The sequence below is a fragment of the Phascolarctos cinereus genome, unplaced genomic scaffold, assembly GCF_003287225.1.
Source record: "Phascolarctos cinereus isolate Bilbo 61053 unplaced genomic scaffold, phaCin_HiC Scaffold_4;HRSCAF=312, whole genome shotgun sequence".
In the NCBI taxonomy this organism is placed as follows: Eukaryota; Metazoa; Chordata; class Mammalia; order Diprotodontia; family Phascolarctidae; genus Phascolarctos; species Phascolarctos cinereus.
In genome coordinates, this window is record NW_027555847.1 from 458,613,083 (window position 1) to 458,635,072 (window position 21,990).

At 35.1% G+C, this 21,990-nt stretch overlaps 1 protein-coding gene across 3 annotated transcripts in view; it reads right to left on the bottom strand.

The window, feature by feature from the left end:
- Positions 1–4,670: 4,670 nt before the first annotated feature.
- The window catches only part of TERF1 (telomeric repeat binding factor 1), a 43,973-nt gene continuing 26,653 nt past the window's right edge, over positions 4,671–21,990 (bottom strand). Inside the window, exons 7-11 of one of the 3 annotated variants that reach the window (XM_020971027.2) lie at positions 19,468–19,521; positions 16,138–16,232; positions 15,099–15,235; positions 7,778–7,875; positions 5,194–5,319 (exon numbers count right to left, since the gene is read on the bottom strand). In XM_020971027.2, the coding sequence (XP_020826686.1) occupies positions 5,289–5,319; positions 7,778–7,875; positions 15,099–15,235; positions 16,138–16,232; positions 19,468–19,521 (415 nt within the window). In that variant the 3' untranslated portion in view covers positions 5,194–5,288. Of the gene's footprint in view, positions 5,320–7,777; positions 7,876–15,098; positions 15,236–16,137; positions 16,233–19,467; positions 19,522–21,990 lie in introns of all 3 variants that reach the window. The other 2 variants (XM_020971026.2, XM_020971028.2) reach the window with 2 other exon arrangements.

Genomic DNA, 21,990 nt, shown 5'->3' on the forward strand with positions numbered 1-21,990 from the left:
AACAAGGTGCATAGAAAAAACCCCACAAAACTACTTAAGAGTGAATTCTGCAAAATTAAAAGAAAAAGCATGGCCCTCAAGAGGAAGTATAAGAAGACACTCACCCTCACTCTTTTGCAGACGTGTAAAGTCCTTGGGTATGGAACACTGCATAATTTTCTTTTTCTCTTCTCAATTTTTTTCCTTTAAAAATACTCTGTTATATGAGATGGCTGGATGGTGGGGAAGAGAAGGATCTTGGGAAAAATTTAGGCAATGTAAAAACAAAAGATATCAATAGACTTTTTTTTTAAAAAGGGCACAGAAAAAGAAAAAAAGAGACTAAAAAGGTGGAGAAGACATGAGAGAAATTTTGACTTAATCACTTAAGAGGATAAATGAAGGGCAAAAAAAAGGGAAACAATTATATAACAAAAAGGGAGGAATAACAAGCAAAACTAGGGAAAGAGTTGATAAATAGGAGGGAGTGGGTTTGAGGATGAGGACAAGAGAACCGGTAAGAAGACAGCTGCCTAGACTAAGCAAAAATAGTCATGGAGACAAGAAGAAAAATCTTAGTTTGAAAAAAAAATACTAGAAACAAATGGAGGAAAATATAAACATACCACATAATTTGAAATACAAGTGGATTAATGCAATAAAATGAAAGCAGGTGACAGAATGGAGCAAAGACAAAACTTAACAATCTATTACTTACAAGAAACACACCCCAAAACCAAAAACATATATTGACTAAAAATGAAGGACTATTACAAAATTTACTATGTACTGGGTGAGTTTAAAAAAAAGGAGAAGTTGCAACCATGCTAAAAGTGGCAATATAAAGGAAAGGTAATAAGCACTTATTAAGAGCATTTTATGTGCCTGGTGCCAGTGACTATGGGAAATGCTTACAAATCGTTTCATTTGATCACATCAACTCTGTGAGGTAGATGCAGTTTTAACAGTTGAGGAAACTGAAAAAGGCAGAAGTTAAGTGACTTGCCCAGGATCACACAACTAATAAGTGTAATAAGTGTTCCAGGTTGGATTTGAACTCAGGTCTCAGGTCAGGTTTTCCTGACTCGAGGCCCAGCGCTCTCTCCACCGTGCCATATAGCTGCCAATATAAACAGAAATAAAGAAGAAAATTACATTATGCTGAGTGGATATCTCAAAACTGTTGTTCTGTGTTGTCCTTGTTAAGTTGTTTTCAGTCACGTCTGACTTTTTATGACCCTAGTTGGTATTCTTAACAAAGATAGTAGAATAGCTTGCCATTTCCTTCTCCAGTATGTACCCATTTTACAGATGAGGAACTGAGGCAAACAGGAACTGACTTGCCCAGGGTCACATAGCTAGTAAGTGTCTGATGTCACATTTTGAACTCAGATCTTCCTGACTCCAGGTCCTGTGCTTTATTTACTGGGCCACCTACCTGACCAAGTAATTTTATTTTTTCAACCATACATCATCCCCCTAGCATCCTGAGATAACTTAAATGACCCTTCATCAACTATAGGATTACAGGAGCATAATAAAATGGTACTACTTCCCTGCCCTATGGCTAGCAACTCCTACCTTATCTTCTGCTTTCTAAAAATTCAATATTATTTGCAGTTCTAAAGTTTCTCTTTCGTCCCACCCCCACCTATTGACAAGCAAAAAAAAAAGATAGCCCATTACAAATACGTAGTTATAGAAAACAAATTCCCACAGTATTCATGTCCAAAAAACAAAAAGCAAGCAAGAAAAAGAAGATATGTTTTGATCTGCACTCATAACTTCTCTGTCTGGAGGTGGATAGTATGTTTCATCATGAGTTCTTTGAAACTGAGATTGGTCATTGTGTTGATCAGAGTTCCATCTGATCATTGCCAGTCGTCTTGACCTACGTCTTGCCACTGGACTCCGATGACTCTGGAGGACAGAGTGAGGCCGATGACTGCACAGCTCTGTCTCACTTAAATTCAATTCAGTTGCAAGTCAAGACATCACCTTCCTCATATCATTGGTTCTCTTAGAAAACAAAGGATGAACAACAAACAAATCAGAGTTCCTAAGTCTTTCAGAGATGAGATGACTGTCTTTCCAATATTTTTATTGTATAAATTGTTCTCCTGGTTTTGTTCATTTCACTTTGCATCATTTCATACAAATCCTCTCAGGTTTTTCTGAAACCATCCCCTTCATCATTTCTTATAGCACCATAGTTTTCCAACACATTCATATATACCATAACTGGTTCAGTCATTTCCCAAATAATGAGCATCCCTTCAGTTTCCAATTCTTTGCCACCACAAAAGAGCTGTTATAAATATTTCTGTGCATATAGGTGGGTCCTTTTCACTCTTTCTTTGGTCTCTTTCGGGTAGACCTAGTAGTGGGATTGTTGGGTTGAAGGATATACAATTAGCTTATTGGATACAGTTCAAAATTGCTCGGAAATTAAAGGAGGAAAAAAAAAACCCAGTCCCTGCCTTTAATGAGATTAAGGACAATTTGGGGAGTGGGGGAGATGGGACATGTACACAAATGAATATGATGCAAGGTAGACTTAAAGTGCTTCAAGAAAATGGAGAGCACTTATTTTCTGGAGGGGAGTTGAAATGAGGGAAGTTTTCTTTTAAAAGGTTACATCTGAACTATATCTTGAAGGAAGACAAGGATTTCCAGGGGAATGGTATACTTAAAAACATGGAAGTTAAGATATTACAGAACAATTACTAGCCAAGTTTATGTAGAAGAAAAGCCCTGAAGGGATGAAATAAGGGTGAAAACATAAGATGGCAGAGACTGTAGAGGTCCTTAATGCTAGTTTGTAGAATACATTTTATGTCATAGGGAAAATGGGGCAACTGAAGGATTTGAGTAGGGAAGCAACATGGTCTGACTTGTGTTGCTAACTGTGCATTGGTAGAGGTAGCTAAGTGGCACAGTGGGTAGCATGCTGGTCTTATAAGTCAAGAAGACCCGAGTTTAACTCTAACTTCAAATACACTTACCAGGCTGGGTAAGTCACTTAACCTCACAGCCTTAGTTTCCTTATCTGTAAAATGGTTTATTAGGATATCTACCTCACAGGATTGTTGTGAGGATTAAATGGCAAAAGTAAAGTGCTTTATAGATTTTGAAGCACTATGTGTGTCAGCTATTATTGTTAAAGTTACTGGTACTACTGTAAGGATGGACTGGACAGGGAAGAGAATGGAAGAAATGAGATTATCATCATAATATTGGCAGTGATAAAAGAAATATGAAAGGAGATATGAATTATTTTCTAGGTAGAATAATCAGGATTTGGCTGTTGATTGGATTGGTGTGAGAGATGAAAGAGCCAGGTAATACTGAGGTTGCAAGCTTAGGTGAGGGATGTATGGTGGTACCATCATCTTAGAAATAGTGGATGTGGCAAGGACACATTTTGTGGGGGAAGAACAGATTATTTTGTATCTTTTGGTTTTTAAGATGGCAAAAGGACATCCATATAGAGACTCCCTTGGGGGCAGACATATGGCTCTTTCCTCAGATAAAGCCCCTCTACTTCCTTATCAAGCTTATCCATTCACATAGAAGTAATTGTCATCGCTGAGGAAATGATTCCAAATCTACCCATTTAGTTTCAAACTATTTCCCGAATACTTTTGTTTTTACATACCCACGCATGTTATTTATATGAAGATGTACTGTTAGTACTTTAAACTTCACCTGCCACAAACTTTCTCCAAAACCGCTTACTACACTTTTGATACAATGTCCTAACTTGCGTGCGCTCCACTTTCAGCTTCTTCTTATGTATTGTGTTCCACCGTTAAAATATAAGCTTCTTGATGGTCTTTTCATTTGAATTTATTATTAACAAATACGCTTAATACAGTGCTGGACATATAGCAAGCACTTAATAAATTCTTGTTGCTTTATGTATAGAAAAATAATATTCTGATGAGACAATAGGCTTCAAACTGCCCAAGGTACAAAAAAAGTTAAGAGCTCTTGTGCTGTACTATAATCTAAGTTGACTGAAGCAAAGACAGTGAAGAAGTTTAGCTAGTTATCAATCAAGCAATAGAGTTCTGGTAGCTATCTGAATTTTTGCATATTCAAATACTTGGCAACAATAAGAGGATTTGAATTTTTTATTTAGTAATACACAATTTCAACCACAAAAGAAAAGAGCAGACTGAATCTTTAAATAGAAAATGGAAAAGACACAGACACAACTGTTCTAATGCTTTCTTATATTCAGTCTACAAACTCCAATTTCTAATACTTGCAAGGCAATTCTACAGTTATCATAAATAAATCTGCCATGTTACTTTCTTCCTGGTTTGATAATTTAACAAAGAAAAACATTCTAGCTAGTCCAACTAACGGGATGCATCCATGCATACAATTAAGTAATTCTATCTGTTCCTTGACCAAGACATTAAGAACAAAATGCCTGAGATGAACAAAACACACAATGATGATTCCAAGAGTTCTTCTAATCAATTTTCACCTAAGTGATATCAAAATCGCTAATTTGACCTATCAGAGTTCAAGTGTTTCTAGTGCAATTAATACATTTTGCTTGGTACTATGTTAAATAAAATCACAGAACTAGATATTTATGATGTATGTTTTCATATATACTACAAAAGTCAAGCTTAACATTTAACTTAAAAGTCTATCAGAATGAAGTCAAAACAGTCTGTCGTGTAAGAAAATTTATTAGCCAATATTATGTTATTTTAGGTATGTAATTTATTACTTTTCAACCTTTCTCCTATTAGGAAAACATACAATGCACAGAAATAACACTGCAGATTTATGATTCTATCAATGAGGCTTTGAAAGTGACACACTGATGCCATAAAGTCAAGCAACTGTATCTTAGCAGAACATAATTGTTCAACGACTCAAAACATTCAAATTTTGTTTGGCAGATATTTTTTTTCAGACTATTCTATATCAAACTGAGCAGAATGATAGTAAGTATGTGGCATGGTTCAAAAAAAGACATAGTACTAAGAAGCCTGTCCAATGACTTTGTTCCACAGAAAAATATACTATCACACCAGAACATTTAGAAATTCCAAAATACATCAACTGCCAGTGTTTTAAACCAATCAATTGATCCAGATGCTTTTCCTCATTTAACCCACCTTTTACAAACACATTCAGTCAGTCCTCATTGTCCGAAGAAACTAATTCTAACTTCTTCAAAGTCCGCCACCTGTCCTTTAACATAACATTTGTTCGATTGCAGAATGCGTAACTTGAGAGAATTTTCTGCCAATGTCCCTCTCCGTATTTTTTCACCCCTAATTTCAGATTCTTGTCTTCATCCGAATTCCATGTCTTTAGACAAAAATAAGAGAAAGTAAGTTTACCCTTTTGTTCTTGATCCTTTACTATGTATAATTACTAGATTCTATGTCCAATTTCAACTATTTTGGTGATTTAAAATAAAATTTATTGATTAAATGTAAGGAAACTATAATTCTTCCAGCACAGAGTACTGGAAGAATTGTGACTGTTATTGAAATCAACAAAGATCATGGCAGTAGCATATTAAAGATTCAGAGATCTGCATTTAAAATTCTTTAAAAACAAAAACCATGGTTACAGATCCACTGAAACTAAAGGTTAAACTCATTTCAATATTCATTACTTATTTCCAGTAGTGGCACATCCTCTACTACTGTTAATCAAGTAGTTCCTCATCCTCTCCCTCCCTTCCTCCACCTACATTGATAAAATTCTCATAGCAAAGAAAAACCAGGCTATATTATTATCAATAGAAAACATTAAAAACATATTACCAAAAGCAATTCATCAAATATTGGTATACTGTATTATAAAAAAAAGATAAATTATTTTCCACAGAAGAATATAATTACCTTATGATCAGTTACTAAAATATTCATCCCTAAGGTGACTAATATACCCAATTCAGCTAGGAGGTATTTCTTTGACAGGAAGAGAAATTACTTGATATTTTTGACTTACTTTCATAGTTATTAAGTCCAGATTTATGACAATCCCTTCACATATATTTTGACCTGGGGGCACCAAATATATTTGCATAAAACAGGTGGCCGGTACTATAATACAGCCTGTGATTATGGGCAGGGAAAAAAAAAACTAACTGGCTAACATGGAGACTAAACTATTACCTTATTAGAACAGTGCTCTAATCAAATGAGCCAGTAAACAACAGATGAGTACTCACTTTAAAGCCCCTTACTGTTTTAGATGAAGCCAATAAGCAAGAAGAGGGGAATTTTTATAGCTTCTGAAAGAGGGGAGGCATAGAAAAAAAAATCTGACATTTTAAAGGTATCTAGGAGAATATTAATAATTATGTAATCATTTACCCTTTTCCTACCTCAAAATTTTTATTAGAATAATCTACACATAAATCAATGGCATTCATGAAGAAGGCATGAAATAGGAAGCAAGCCTGTTTTTGTAAATGATACTGTACATCAGACCTTTATAAATAGGAAATGGGGGCAGCTAGGTGGTGCAGTGGATAGAGCATGAGTTCAAATTGGGCCTCAGACACATAACACTTACTAGCTGTGTGACTCTGGGCAAGTCACTTAACCCCAACTGCCTCACATTAAAAACAAAACAAAACAAAAAAACAAAAAAATCCCCACACAAGTGAGATTTTGGGGCAGCTTGGTGGCACAGTGAATAGAGCACTAGCCCTGGAGTCAGGAGGACCTGAGTTCAAATCCGACCTCAGACACTTGACACTTAGTAGCTGTGTGACCCTGGGCAAATCACTTAACCCCAACTGCCTCACCAAAAAAGTGTGTGTGTGTGTGTGTACCTATATATCTATATCTATATATATATATACACACATACATACACACACACACACACAATGTAAAAACAGAAATGAGCAGAAGGTGTACAGAACACAATATCCTAATACACTCATTGTTTGTTGGCTATAAAAAAGCATTTGATTCAATAGAGTAAAATGTTGCCTTAAACTGTCTCACACTCACACACACAATTCCTTGAAAGATGTAACAGACCTAACTGCTTGCTTGATGACCCTCTGAGATGAAGGAAGGCATAAAACAAGGGGACCTATGGCTGAGAAAGGTGTTTGCCACCATCTTGGAAAAACTGCGGCATCACATCATAACCAAAATCAAAGAAATAACCCCTAGAGATGGCTACATCCTCCAGAAGCTCCTATCTGTGGATGACATTGTGTGGGTTGTACCAATCCCTGGAACAGAACAAAGCCTCATAAAGAGATCAATAATCACTCATGAATTATGGCCATCTATTTACACTGGAAAAAACAAGTGGAGAAGAGTTTCTGTTGTTCAAACTACAATAAATGAACGAATGAACTACCCATAGAATTTGTCCAATAGGATGTATCTTGAACAATGAACAGAACCCCACAACTAAACAAAAGAGAGAAAAGCAGACTAAATTAAATTTCTTAACTAAACAAGAGCCCATTTTAAAAACAAGTAATCTGTTGATGTATGGTGTGAGTCATAGGCTGCACTTAGCAATCAAGTAGTATGCAAGAACAGCAATATTCAAAAGATATCATCAGAAAGATACATAAGCAAAAAAGATGTACTGATCATTTGACAAATGCAAGGGCAACTGAGAGATAGCCTGGGTATTTCATGTGATGTCAAGAGAATGAGGAAAAATATCAGTGGCACGACAGGTGGGCCCACTGTGATGGATATAGGGGAACATAAACAAATGCCATATAGGATGGGAAGGCATAAAAGGGTCATGAACTTCATTATGAGAATGTACCTACCTTGATAAAACCATAGATTTTCTGAAGAAAATTAGACCTTTTGTTTTTGGGAAATATAGCAGTAACACACGGACTTTACCAAAAATTAAAATTTTATTCTGAAAGTCAATAAAAGCAAAACTTTTATAAGAAAAAACACTTAATAAGTAGTAGATAAATTTGATGAATTCTACAGACTATCAACTAATACATTCCTGTTATGGCAAAAACTACTGGAAGTGTATCATTGAGTAATTATTTTATTTCTGACCTTTGGGATTATTTTAATATTGTTACCACATGAGATTCTAACAGGTATATGAAGACAACTATTAGGTTCCTCTTAAGTCTTCTTTTTACACTAAGATGACCCAGTTTTCTCCAATTATTTTTCATAATTTTTCTGAACATTTAAAATGTTGCCTTAGAGTACAGATTCTTCAACTTTCTTTTGTGTAATGGAAATCTTTTGATAGTCTGGTCAAGCCTATTGATGCCTCCAAAAACGTTTTTAAAAGTATTAAAAAAAATCACAAAGGGAACCAATTAGATCAAAGAATGTAATTTTTTCCTCTCCAAATTCTCGCTGAAAGCTGTCCATGGATCCTATCAGCTCTGAAAGCCCTTTCCCCATACCACTAGAGGTGCAGCAAGAAAAGATGTCTTTGAAAGCAAAGTTGGAACTTGACAAAAATGAGCAGTACAACATGTACAGATGTGCAAGTTATATTTCTTTTTTGTTTTGTTCTGTAGCTTATGTAGTTATTTTATTTTATATTTTCCTCCAGATTTTTTTTAACATGTTTATTTAAAGTTTTGGGTTCCAAATTTCTATTCTATCCCTCCCTCCATGAGATGCTAAGCAATCAGATATAGGTTTTACATGTGCAAATATGTAAAACGTTTCCATATTAGTCATTTTGTATAAGACTAGAATAAAAGAAAAAATCAAAGAAAGTGAAAAATAACATACTTCAGAATGTATTCAATCAATATCAATTCTTTCCCTGGAGGCAGATAGTAGGCTTCATCATTAGTCCTTTCAGATTGTCTTAGATTATTTTATTGCTGAGAATATCTAAGTCATTCACAGTTCCTCATCAAACAATACTGTTATTACTATGTGTAAAGTTCTCCTGGTTCTGTTAACTTCACTCTGTGTCAATTCATGTAAGTCTTTCCAGGTTTTTCTGAAATCATCCTGCTTGTTTCTTATAGCAGAATAATGTTCCATCACAAGTATATACCACAGCTTGTTTAGCCATTCCCCTTGATGAGCATCCCTTTGATTTCCAATTCTTAATATATTTGTAGAAATAAAATATGTTCCACATAACTGGCTTAAAATAGTTTTGGAATAAAACTCACTAATAACTTGGGGACTGTGAGTAATCTCTTCAAATATTTTCATTTATTTTTAGATTTCTATTATTTCTATTACTGTATTAAAAGAATTTTCAACTCAGTTTTGAAGATTAAAAAAACAAATGTTTTCACATTCTAAACAAATTAGAAATCCTTATTCCCAAAAACCAGTTTAACTTTAATGGCACTGACTTGCCCAAATTTTATAGCATAATGACTATTGAGTGTAACAGAAGTTTTAAAAAGCATTACATAACTAAATATTACTAGAACAGTGAGAAGTCATATTACTATAGGCCACGCTTTGCATAATTTTTCCAGTGTTCAAATATTTTGACAGTAAAAGAGGCTATTATAGATTTCTAATATCAAATTCAGAAATTTTTGTATTTTATTCATAACATTACTTTCAGCATTAGAAAAGTATGTGCTGGCAATTACTAGAAATGCTCTAATTATGTATAGAAATCTTTTTAAAAATTACATTTATAATAACCTACATAAGACTTCTGATTATTTGGAGACAGTAAGTCTTGACTTCTACCAAGCAAGAAAAGTTTTGAGCACAAGCCTGTCTGTCTACTGACAGTTATCATGACCAACTATGGGAAGGTTCTTGGCAGAAGGATGTTCATGGGGCAATGAATTCTTTAGACATGTTGAACCATGGCAGGAAAACAAACTGCTTCTCAATCCAGTGTACTGAGCTTCCTCAGTGAGGATCATGGAAGGGAGGAAGCTGATGCTAAGAATCACACAGTATTCAAATTGGCTAACGACATTAGTTTAACTGCTGATACCCAACAAGTAGATACACTGAGAACTAAACTGCAGCTATATTTACCATTCTTGCTACAAATAAAATCAGAAGATATATATTAATAGAAGAACAGGTCAGAGAATTTCCTCAGGTGAACGAATTAGTTAAGTTGATAAAGAAACATTTCACAGACAAGCTGGTGATCTCACCTTGCTGATCTGATGCATGACCATAAGCAAAAAGATAACGACAGACAGTTGTAATTTTATGCCAACACATTATAGATGAGGTGGAGGTATGAAGTCCTTGTCACTTAGTGATTTTAATACAAAGGTGGACTCAAGGGAGAATAGTGAACAATATTAAAATTAAAAGATGTGTGAGAGCAAGTTATTCAGAACCGTCACATCCATAAACTATGACTACTTAAGAGAAAAGAGTCAGTACTTTTCTAGCTTTCCATCAGTGTATTAGCAGGATGAAAAGGAAAACTCTATATAGGAACTATACATATAAAAGCTCTGCCTTAATATATCAGCTGGGAAAAACGGGGACAGACTGACTCACAAAGCCAAAGTATTGGGGCAGGTCACAGGCCAAACATTATTGCTCTCTGAAGCTCTCTAAAATATATTGTCAAGGTCTTGGCACCAAGAGAAATAAGACATAGCTCACTATATAATCCATGGAGACAAAACCCAAAGATTCCACAGAAAGGACTGAAATTAGGACAATATGACTTAAGAAAAAGCAACTTCTCAGACAATAGATGATAACCTAAACATTGGCATCTATAGTTTGGATTTCTATGTGGTACTAAAAAGCACAAGACAGGATGCACTGAGGTCAAACAGTTTCAGCAATGAGGAAGCTAATCACTAATTTTGATAGAAGTACGATAACATTATTCTTGGCAAATACCCAGTTTCCTATTAAAAGGCCAATAAAAATGATCTTAAGTCAGAAGGTTGTGGACATGGAAAACACTGAATACAAAAACCTAACTGCCAAAGTCTTAACAGAGTGAAAAAACAGATTATTGGTTATTTCTGAATAAACTCTATGTGTACAGTCAGGTCAATTAATTATAGAAAAGTTCAAAGTTGACATCAAATTAGAAGACTAAGATGAAAAGACTACACTCTGTGCAACCATAACAGCTTCAACCTAAAAAATGACAACAAGCTGTTAACTACGAACAATCAGAAATGGATGAAAGATTAAAACTGTAACTTGAGATATCTGATATAAAACTACTCACACAAAGATGAGGCTAAGAGAATAGATGATGTTTTGGTCAGTAAATACAATGTTCTTGCTGATCTGAGAGAAAAGGCAGCTAAAGGGAATTTCCTTTTAGAGTATAAATCTCATTAGTCAAAACATCAAGGAAATGGAAGCTGGAAAATTATGAGTAATATTATCATTTTTGACTATGAAGTCCTATTTTCCTAGGGAAAATGGGATGTGAACTACATATGGTCAACAAGCATGTCCTCCAGAACTAATAGATGGAGTTATGAATTAAAGAGAGTATGTAAATAAATCCAGGTTTCCTCAACAATACTCCCAAAACAGAATGCCATGACTGAAGGAAAAATGGGAAAGCAATAACTTTCAAGATATTCAATAAGTTAGGATTTCATCTTCTGATGGATATTAATAAGTCACCACCTTCCCAAAAGGTGACTTAAGAAGACATCTATCATGAATCAAGAGTTAGGCAGGCTGTGTTTTTTTCTGCTTTTTGTTTTTCTGTTTTTTCTGATTACTCCTACAAAAAAAAAAGGTTCAGCAGAACAAAACTGAGGCCTTAAAATGCACCACAAAGATAATCTTGTTCAACAATATTTGGATCAACAGCTAACAAAATGTAGAAAAGGTAAACACATGTTCACCCATGGCGTTTACCACTATCATGAAAGAGAGAAGGCAGAAAGTTCAAATGGAACAGATATGGTAAAATTCTCCGGATATTTCTTTTTCTTCAAAGTATTTTGCAAACCAAGCATTAGAAAACTACAGAACCTCTTCAATGAGATCCACAGCTACTTGCAATTTGTATAGTAATAAGCAAAAGACTGAATGGCTGAAGAAAGTTTATCTCTCAAATTATGTCATGCAGCTTAATAAGCATTTCCTCATTTCCCACATGACTGAACAAGTTACTTTGGGACTTCTCCACTCTGCCCTGGTGACAAGAAGCCCCCCCACTGCTTCCTGCTTTTTAGCTTCCTCTTGTGTGTTGTCTTCCCCTGTGAGACTGTAAGCTCCTTGACAGCAGGGAGTGCCTTTTCCCAAATTGTATCATTGTACCAACAAAGTGCCCAGCACACAGTAGGTGCTTAACAAATGCTTATAGATTATTATTGGATTATATGTTATGGATTACAGTTGAAACTGTTAAGTTAGGCTATTAACATTTTCTTTCTTGGATACTTGTCATAGATAGACAATGTATCGGGCTTAGAACTGAATAGGAGTAAGGCAGCAGGTTGGACATTCTGGAAATATTTCAACATTTTCAAGAACTTAACTTGCTTCTTGCCTCTAGAAGTCCACCTTTTAAAAAACGTTGTGAATCACAGAACAGACTAATCACAGAATAAAAAAAGGCTGGTGACCCAAAAAGTTACATGGTAGATATAAATAGACTAAAGTTATATCAAAGACATTTATGATCAGAAGATGAGGCAAGCTGTTCAAATAGTGAGCACAAAGGTTAAGATGGGCATTCCAATTATTATAATGGTATTATTCTATAAAATATGAAAAGATCCTTAAAGGAAGGCTAGTAGTACATTTGGCAGATCTGTGGAGGATTATTATAGATAATGATGATGAGATGATGATGGTAGATAATAATCACACAAGATAAGAAGGTACAGATGCATTGCTATTGCCTCCACCCGTTTCTTTTTATGGGTTGTCTTCTCCCATTAGATTGTGAGTTCTTTAAGGGCCAGAGTCAGCTTTTGCCTTTCTTTATATCCCCAGTACTTAGCACAGTGGCTGGCACATAGTAGTGGCTTAATAAATGTTTAACTGACTGATATTATTGATGCTAACTTAGAGATGTATTAAGCCAAACTGGTTTCTTTCTCTGTGTGCAGGCATGTGAAGATTTAATTTTAAAGGTGTAAGTTTCCAAAGTAGGCCTCTGTGAAAACGTTTGGTTCATCTTATAAATTTGGATAAATAAAAACTTGTTGCCTCTCATTCCCTTTGGAATCACCAAGTACAACAAACTAGGAGGCTAACGTTGAGTGCTGTACCTGGGAGTCAAGAAGGCCTGAATTCAACTTCAGCCTCAGTCTCTGTTTACTAGCTATGTGACCGTGGGCAAGTAACTTAACCTTCGTCTCAGTTTCCCATCTGCAAAATGGGGATAATAATAGTACCTACCTTCCCAAGGTTGTTGTAAGGATAAAATTCTCATGTTTGTAAAGCATTGTGCAAACTAAAAAGTGCTACATAAAATGCTAGCTATTATTTGAAGCAGCTGGTGGCACTGGAAAGAGTATTGGACCTAGAGTCAGTAGTAGTAGTTGTTGTTTAATTGTGTCTGACTTTTTGTGACCCTCTTTGGGTTTTCCTGGCAAAGATACTGGAATAAATTGCCATTTCCATCTCCAGCTCATTTTATAAGGATGAAGAAACTGAGGCAAAGAGTATTATGTGACTTGCCCACTGTCACACAGCTAGTAAGTAAGTATCTGAGACTATATTTGAATTCAGGCCCGGCACTCTATCCAGTGCACCACCTAGCTGCACACTGCCAAGATTATCAGTCAGGAGACCTGAATTGAAATACAGTTTCAGATACTTACTAGCTGTTTGACCTTGGGGGTAAGTCACTTAACCTCTGTCTGCCTAAGTTTCCTCAAGTGCAAAATGGGGATAGTGATAGCATCTATCATATCCTAGGAGTGCTGTAAGAATGAAATGAGATATTATTTTACATTGTAAGTGCTATATAAATGTTTATTCCCTTTCATTCATCTCACTAACTATACCATGGAAGTCTTCTGCACCACCTTTAGCCTCTAGATTAATTTCATGATGATCAACATAGAGATGCAATGCTAAAGCTTAAGCTATTATAATAATGCTAAACTGTTATTTCAAATAGGCCTCAGTTTATCAAGTGCAATATATGCTTTCTCAGATCTACTTACCCAGTCCTAACCTCTTTCTAAATCTTCAGAATGGCATTTCCAACTGACTGTTGGGACATCTTGAAGTGGATGTCACAAGGACATCTTAAACCCAACATGACCCAAACTGAACTCATCCCCTGGCTCCCTCCCCTCTCTCCTCAGCTTTCCTCTCTTCATGACTTTCCCATTACGTCAAGGGTAGGCTTACAACCTAGATGTCATCCTATCCAATCTGTTGCCAAAGCCTATCAGTTAATTTAACCTTTGCACCACCATCTCTTACTTTCCTCTCCCCTCTGACCCTGCCACCATCCTGGTAACAGGCCCTCTTGAACTCACATCTTGATTATTGCAATAAACTGCTGCTCATTCTGCCTCAAGTCTCTCCCCATTCTAGTCCATGCTCAATCTTCCAAATATCACATCATCCAACCCCTCCTCCTCCATTCTGTAAATTCCAGTGGCTCTCTATCGTCCTCAGGATCAAAAACTGCTGAGTGTTCAAAGCCCTGCCCAACCCCTGCCCCTCCTATTTTCCCAAGCCTTCTACTTCACTTACCTCCAAGAACTTTGGATCTAGTGATGTTCAACGGTCCTCTCCCTGCTGTTCCTCACACATTTCTCCCAACTTCATTCATTTTCACTGGCTGTCCTCCATTTCTGTCTCCTGCCCTCCCTGATTTCTTTAAAGTCCCAGTTAAAATCCCACCTTCTGTAGGAGCCATTCCTGAGCCTTCCCTTAATGCTAGTGCCTTCCTCTACAGATCAAGTTTGTACCTAGATGTTTTCATGTTGTTTCTCCCATGAGACTGTGAGCTCCCTGAGAGCAGGGGCCATATTGTGTCTTTCTTTTTTTTCCAAAGCTTAGCATAGTGCCTGGCATGTTGTAGGCACTTAATAAATGATTTTTGACTGCTTTAAAAGGTACTTTACTCCATTTTTTTTTTGAGGGCCATACATTGAGATATGTATATTTGAAAGCATTATTTTTTTTTATCTTACCTATTTACATTGTCCATAAATATTTTTTATTTAATTTGAATTAAGAAACACCTACCCTCTTTTTCCATCGTCTAGGTCTTTCAGAAGTGTTTGTTTCACTGTTTGCCTCGTTTTTGTTACTGTCTTTGGTGGTTATTATATGTTTTTTAGTGCTTGTGCTACTGTTTTTAAGACTTTGCATGATCCTTTTACCTAAAAGAAGAAATATTCTTATTAAACAAAACTGGATATTTAATAATTAAAGACGAATTCCTAGATTTATATTTTTCCTCACTATTGTGCAAAAGCACAAAATTTACTTATTTATTATTTTCCTAATTATTCAATTATTTTAAGAATGCCTAAAGAAAGTACAAATACGTAAGCTTTAAAAAGAGATACAGAATTTCAGAGTTTCACAAACACATAAATTACATTGTCCCAGCCAACTCCCTCCTTCCCATCCTGGGGGATTAATCAATTATCTTTAGGAAACTATTGAACAAAGGACAGTAAGATCTATCAGTGTAGACATTTCCTTCACCAATACTGAGATCTCAATTCTCCTCTACATCTTAGCTGTGACCCCCCAAAAAATCATAATTTATTGATATTTTAGGCCAAAAAAATGATAATTAACTGATATTTTAGGCTTCAATTTATTGATATATTTAGGCCATTCCTTAGGAGTCCATCAATATATTTTTTAATCAGTGTTGCACTTAGAAAGACTTACTACAACTTGTGGTCTACTGGTAATGCTTTGAAGAACCCAAGGTCGCTTTCATATCATAATAAAAACACTCACATAAGACGTTAGTAGAGATATGGGGGGGGGAAAGCACTCTGCAAAAACAATGAGTTTAATAACCTTCTATAGATTTAAAGTGAATAAAAATTATTTCAATGGTAAAGATGGAAAAAAATGGAGGCACCATGTCAGAGCAGAAAAAAAGCACTGTACTAGGTGTCAGGACACCTGGGTTTTAAATTGAGGTTCTGCTGACCTGAGTCACATTTTCCTTTTCTGTAAAACACAGGAGCTGGAATAAGATGATCTCCAAGGTCTCTTCTAGTTCTGAAATTCTATGATTATATTAGAAAACAATACTCACTTCCTTGACTCCTTATTTTTATTCTTGTTTCATCAAAATCTTGCTGTGTGCTCTCAAGTTTATTTTGTGACAAAGATAAGAGAGTTTGATGACACCTAAATAAGATAAAATGTTGAATCTTATAGAAGGTTCCTGTATAAGGTGTAGGTAAAATTATGGAGTCAGTGGCTTTATCAAATCTTTTTTACTTGATACTCTCCCTCTACTTGAAGGTACTGACCCAAGGGTTCATTACCTTGAAACTACTGATCCTCGGTATCTAGGCAATACCAGGGACACTGCTGCTGTCACGTCGTCCTCCCCTCCCCGCCGCCCCAATTCTCTTTCTCACCAACCCCTCTTAGCTAGGTTCTTTGTGGCTTCCAAGACCTTTATGTTTTCTAGTAACTGCAACAAACTTATCTGTGATAATTCAAATATTTAAATTAATAGTTAATTCAAGAAATCTGTAATACATACTTACTCCCAGTAATATTCAGGCAGTCTTCTTCTGTTGACAAGTATTTCCTGTGCTCAGAGATTATTTCTATTAGTTTGCTTCCTGATGTTCTCCAAGTAAGCCTTCTGTCTAGCTCACTCTGGACTACTGCCACAACTTCCTCCTCACCTACTCCACTACAGGATCCTTTACTGCTTGGCTCCCTTGGGCCAGCCTCAATACAACCCCCCTTTGGAAGCTCCCGAAACATCGGCAGGAGAGGAAAACTTATTGAGAAAATAGGGGAAGAATTAAAAGTATCGTATCAAAGCAAAGTATGAAATTGCCATAGAGTAAGGTGACTGATTCTGAGGTGTGGGTGGTAAGTTGTTTCCTACAATAAGAAAAGTTCCAAAAATGTTTTGAGCAGCGGCACAATAATCTGAACAGAGGCACAACAATTTGAACAGACACATAAGCTTCTAAGGGGACTAATTTGAAAGATAACATTCATTTAAAAGTTTTGTCATATTTAAATAATAACAAAAAAGTCACAACAGTAACAAGTAATGGTTACAATCTACTGTTAAAATGCAACGGACAGAATGTGTGATTAAAATGCAAAGACTTTGAATTATATAGATTTACGCTCTAAATTAGTGTAGCATCTTTTGAATTTGTTAATATTCAAAGTAAAGACTCTAAGGCTTCTTTCTTGACATTATAAAGCAACATTATAGTGAAGGAACAAAGCATGAAAAACTCAGGTAAATAAGGGTTGTTCCACACATTATAGAGGCAGATTTTTTTTTAATGTATCAGGACCCCAGGTAAGAATGTCAAAGAATATGTTGATTTTTTTTCTTCTCAGGAAAGCTGAAAGATATTGCTTCAAAAGAAACAGAAAGACTAACAACTTGATCTGATGCTTATGACTGCAATAAGGAAAAATGTGTAATAAGGAAAAATAAACCAGTGAAAGGTTTTAACGAATCACTCTTGAAAATCTATTAAGTGGCCTTAAGGCTATCCTAATCTTCTCAGACATAGTTATAAAAATCTACTGCAAGAAGTTCTTTCAACAATCCTGATAAAGCTGTTTCATTTCTTCAACTCCTCAATTGTGACAGTAAAAATAAAGCAGGGATTATTAAAAAGATAAGCACCTAAGACTGGAAAATTGTATATTAGATAAATCTTATGTGTCTATTCAACTGGCATATATTAAGTGCCTACTACGTGCCAGGCACTTTTTGAACCACCAGAGGAAACAAAAAAAGACATTAGTCAGTCCCTGCTCTGAAGGAGCTTACACTCTAATGGAAGACAACATGCAAACAACTGTGTACAAACAAGTTACATACAGGACACATTGGAGATAATCTGAGAGGGAAAGGCACTAAGATTAAGGAGGACCAGGAAAGGATTCTTATAAGAAGAGTTGGGACTTCAAGAAAACAATGAGACAGAGATGAGGTAGAAGAGAATTCTAGGTATGGGGGTGGGCCTATGAAGTTGCAGAATGTCTTATGCAAAGAATAGCAAGGAGGCTGTGTCAGTAGACAAGAAGATTATCCTGGGTGGGGGAAGAGAAGGAGAGTAAACTTTAGGAAGACTGGTAACACAGAAAGGGGTCAGGTTATGAAAAGCTTACACAAGATTTTATCCAGATGGAACAGGGAATTACTGTGAATGTGGGTGTAAGGTGTAGGTGAACATTGTTATACTGTAACAAGATCAATTTAACAGTTGAGTGGAGGATGGTCAGGAGTGGTCTAGATGAGGTGGGGAAATCACTAGCAAGCTATTGCAATATTATTTAATAGATTTATAATTTCAGAAAGGTTTATGCTGTTTTGGTATACCATTTATAGTTTACTAAATATAGTGGTTGTCATCATTTGTATAAAAGTCACATCAGAAACTTAATTCATCATTATGTCATTGTTTCTATGGGAAAATCAGATTCTACTTAAAAGCATCCAAATGTAAGTATTAAACTTACTTATAAATGCATTCTAACAGTTACATTAAGGGAATGTTATCAATTAATCCTAATGGTAAACATTTCAAACCATACAAGGGCCTTGAGGTAGCCTTCAGTTCATACCATGTACATTCATGTAACTCCAAGTAAATGAACTGGCAGTCTAATTTTATACCCCCATTTGTTCAATTCTTTCTGAATATATCTAGAGATTTTTCATTTCTCTTTTTCTGGAGACAATTTTTGTCTTTTATGAAGTTATAAAGCAAAGCAAATGCTAAAAATGTGAATTTATTTGATCTTGAGATTATTCCATGTTATGTAAACAAATGAATGGGAGCATAGAAAATAGATTGTTGAACAGATTTACTCTGGAATGTTTTAATCGTACCAATTTAAAGTCTTGAAAAGGACTCTAACCTTATATCTAGTTCAATTTCCCACTGAATGCAGGACTCCATTTGACAACATGACCAAACTAATTTTATCAATTGGCTTCTCATAACTAAGTTTGATGACACAATCCAATGAGTTTTTGAAAATTATGACAACCTATTAAAAATAATATTAAATATCTTAGTTTTAGTTTTGCTCTTCCTCTCCTGACTCAGAGGAGATGATATAGTGGACACAAAGTACAAGACCTTGGTTAAGGAAGCCTGGGTTCAAATCCTGAGTAGATTATTTATTAGGTACTTATATATATTCATCTGTGAACTGAGGACAACAATACTTATACTACCTACCTCATAGTTATTGTGCAGACTGTTTTAGAAGCTTAAAGCCTAAATAAACAAGGGCTGTTATTATTATTTAAAATCACACTATCTGGGTTACTTACTGTATTTAAATGTAGGACCAAGACCTGGTTGGTTCATTCAATGATTTTAAAATTAAACAACAGAAAAATGTAATTTCATTTTACCTGGTTACAGATGTTGAACCCGCAGGAGATTCCAGTTTTGCATTCTGTTTTTCACTAATTTTTAAAGAAGAAGAATCAAGAAATTAAGAGGTTTTCACAAGTACTATCCAATCTGTAATGTAGATTTTTATTTTTACTAATGAAACACAAACTTCATAAATGCAGTCTTGGTGTGCCAGCAGCTGTCACTTAACAGAAAATATTTGTGATAAAGCCCCATTATAATATAGCTTATTAGTCAGATTTACTGATAAGCAAATAAATCTCACCTCAAAAGAATAAATCAAATACAGTGAAAGAGATAGAAATCCTTACAACTCAGTTATATTATTTTCATTCAACCATTTGTTTATATATTCCCCCAAACTCAATTCCCTACGTTTTTATATCCAATTCTTTGTTCCCAGGTTTTGAAATCATTTAAAACTGGGCCCCACTGTGCCTAGCCAACCTTATTTTGAACTGCTCTTCAGTTCTTGTAGCCCTGTCAGGCAGGTCTTAATGGCTAATGTCTTGCTCCGCATTCATTTATGCTCTTCTTCTTCTTGCATGTAAAGCTTTTCCTTTTCCTCTTAAAATTGTGTTCATCTCTCAATATAAAGTTCATGACTCACCTCTTTTTGATTATCTGATTGACTAAGGGTAAGGGATATGTTTTGCTCTTGAAATCTTTCTAGGCACAGAGCCTGGCAAATATCTAGCACATAATAAGTACTTATGAAATGCTGTTGAACTGAATTTAATGAAGGCACAGATAACATTGCCTATTGAATTTGGAGGAAAACAACACCGGAAGGAATATCCAACAGGCATAATAGAATTGATGTTCAACAACTCAAAAGGTTAATAGGCTAAAGCTATCAAAAATAACATTGAACAGGGATAGATATAAAATCCAAAGTTAAATCAATTGCCTAAGTACATGATAGTTTGATAGCTAAAAAAAGCAATCTATGCAAAAAAGACTCACAAGTAGATCAAAAAAGGATGTATACATACATACGAAGATTCATAGCAGCAATTTTTGTGGTAGGAAAAAAAAAGACAAGTAGGAATCTATGAATAGGGTATAGTTGAAGAAATCAAAGCACACGATCCTAAAGGAATAACAGTGCTTTAAGAAATAATGGATGAGTACGAATTTCATTTAAAATGCTGCTAGAAGCTGTTGCACAAACAAATTCATTGCAAAATTAGTATTTTTTAACCTGAGTTTGGCTGGCAAGGTTAATAAAATTTCCAAAAAGGTTTCATTTGCATTTCCATGGAATTTTATTCTCAATTGTTACTCATATAAATTGTGGCTGTGAAACATACACACACATCTAGACTTGTATATTTGGTCTAGACCTGTGATTTCATTTGATACAGTGAATTCCCTGTGTGAAAACTTTCTCCACCAAACTCTTATCTACCACCCCTGGTCTTCACTGCTGGCTGGGATACTCAAAGGTTACTTGCCTGCAGTCAAAGTTAGTATGTATCAGAGGCAGAAATTAAACTAATTTTCCTAATTCTATAGCTAACTCTACCCACTATCGTATTTTGTCTCTAAAATAAAAAATATAAATAATTTTGAGACAGCTCAAATTGTAGTTAGTAAATTCAGAGGAAATGTCAAAATTATTGTGCTATATACATAATTCCTATTTGTATTCATTGTACTTTTGGAAGAAGTGGGCCAAGACTGAGGTTTTTTTTGTTACTATTGCACAGAGATGGCAAATGATATAAAGGGTTTTCACTTTTATTGGACTGAACACATTATAGAAATAAAACTTCTGTATAATAAAGTTTTTTCCATGTCTTAAAAAAAAATAACAGATGAGGAATTGAGAGAAAACACAAAAACACAAGATTTATATGAATTGTGAAATCCAGGAATACACACAGTGGAAATATAATAATGGAAATGAAAAGATCTACAGAATATTGAATTCTTGTGAAAATATAATGATCAGTTTTGCTTCCATATTTACAAAAAGTTCATGACAATGGTTCCAAGAGAACATATGATGAAATACACCTAGCAGAGATGGAGTAGGACAGACCTGGAATAATATTATACACCCCCATCGCACGAAGACTTTGTGTCAGTTTTGCTCAATAACTTTTTTTTTGTTATGAAAGGAAAGTTATGTTTGTATATGTCTGTGCACGTACATGTCAGTAAATGATTTGAGTTTAAAGTCAAAGAATCCACGAAACTTTTCATAAGACCTAGTGGCTATAGTGTATCTTTAGATTGACAAGTGAACAGTGTGCCAATGAAATCTTTTTTTATATACATATTTAAGGAACAGAAGGAAAAATAGGAGATAAGAAAACAAAAAGGAAAAGTAAACACAGAAGATGATGGAGAGACACCATGACATGAAAGAAGGAAGTCAACACTACAGAGAAGTCAAGGAGAAGTAGTAGTCATAATAATAATAATAATAATAATAATAATAATAATAATAATAATAACAACAACAACAGATGTAATGCAGCTGTTACTTCCTTTGGGAAAGTTTCAGCAGA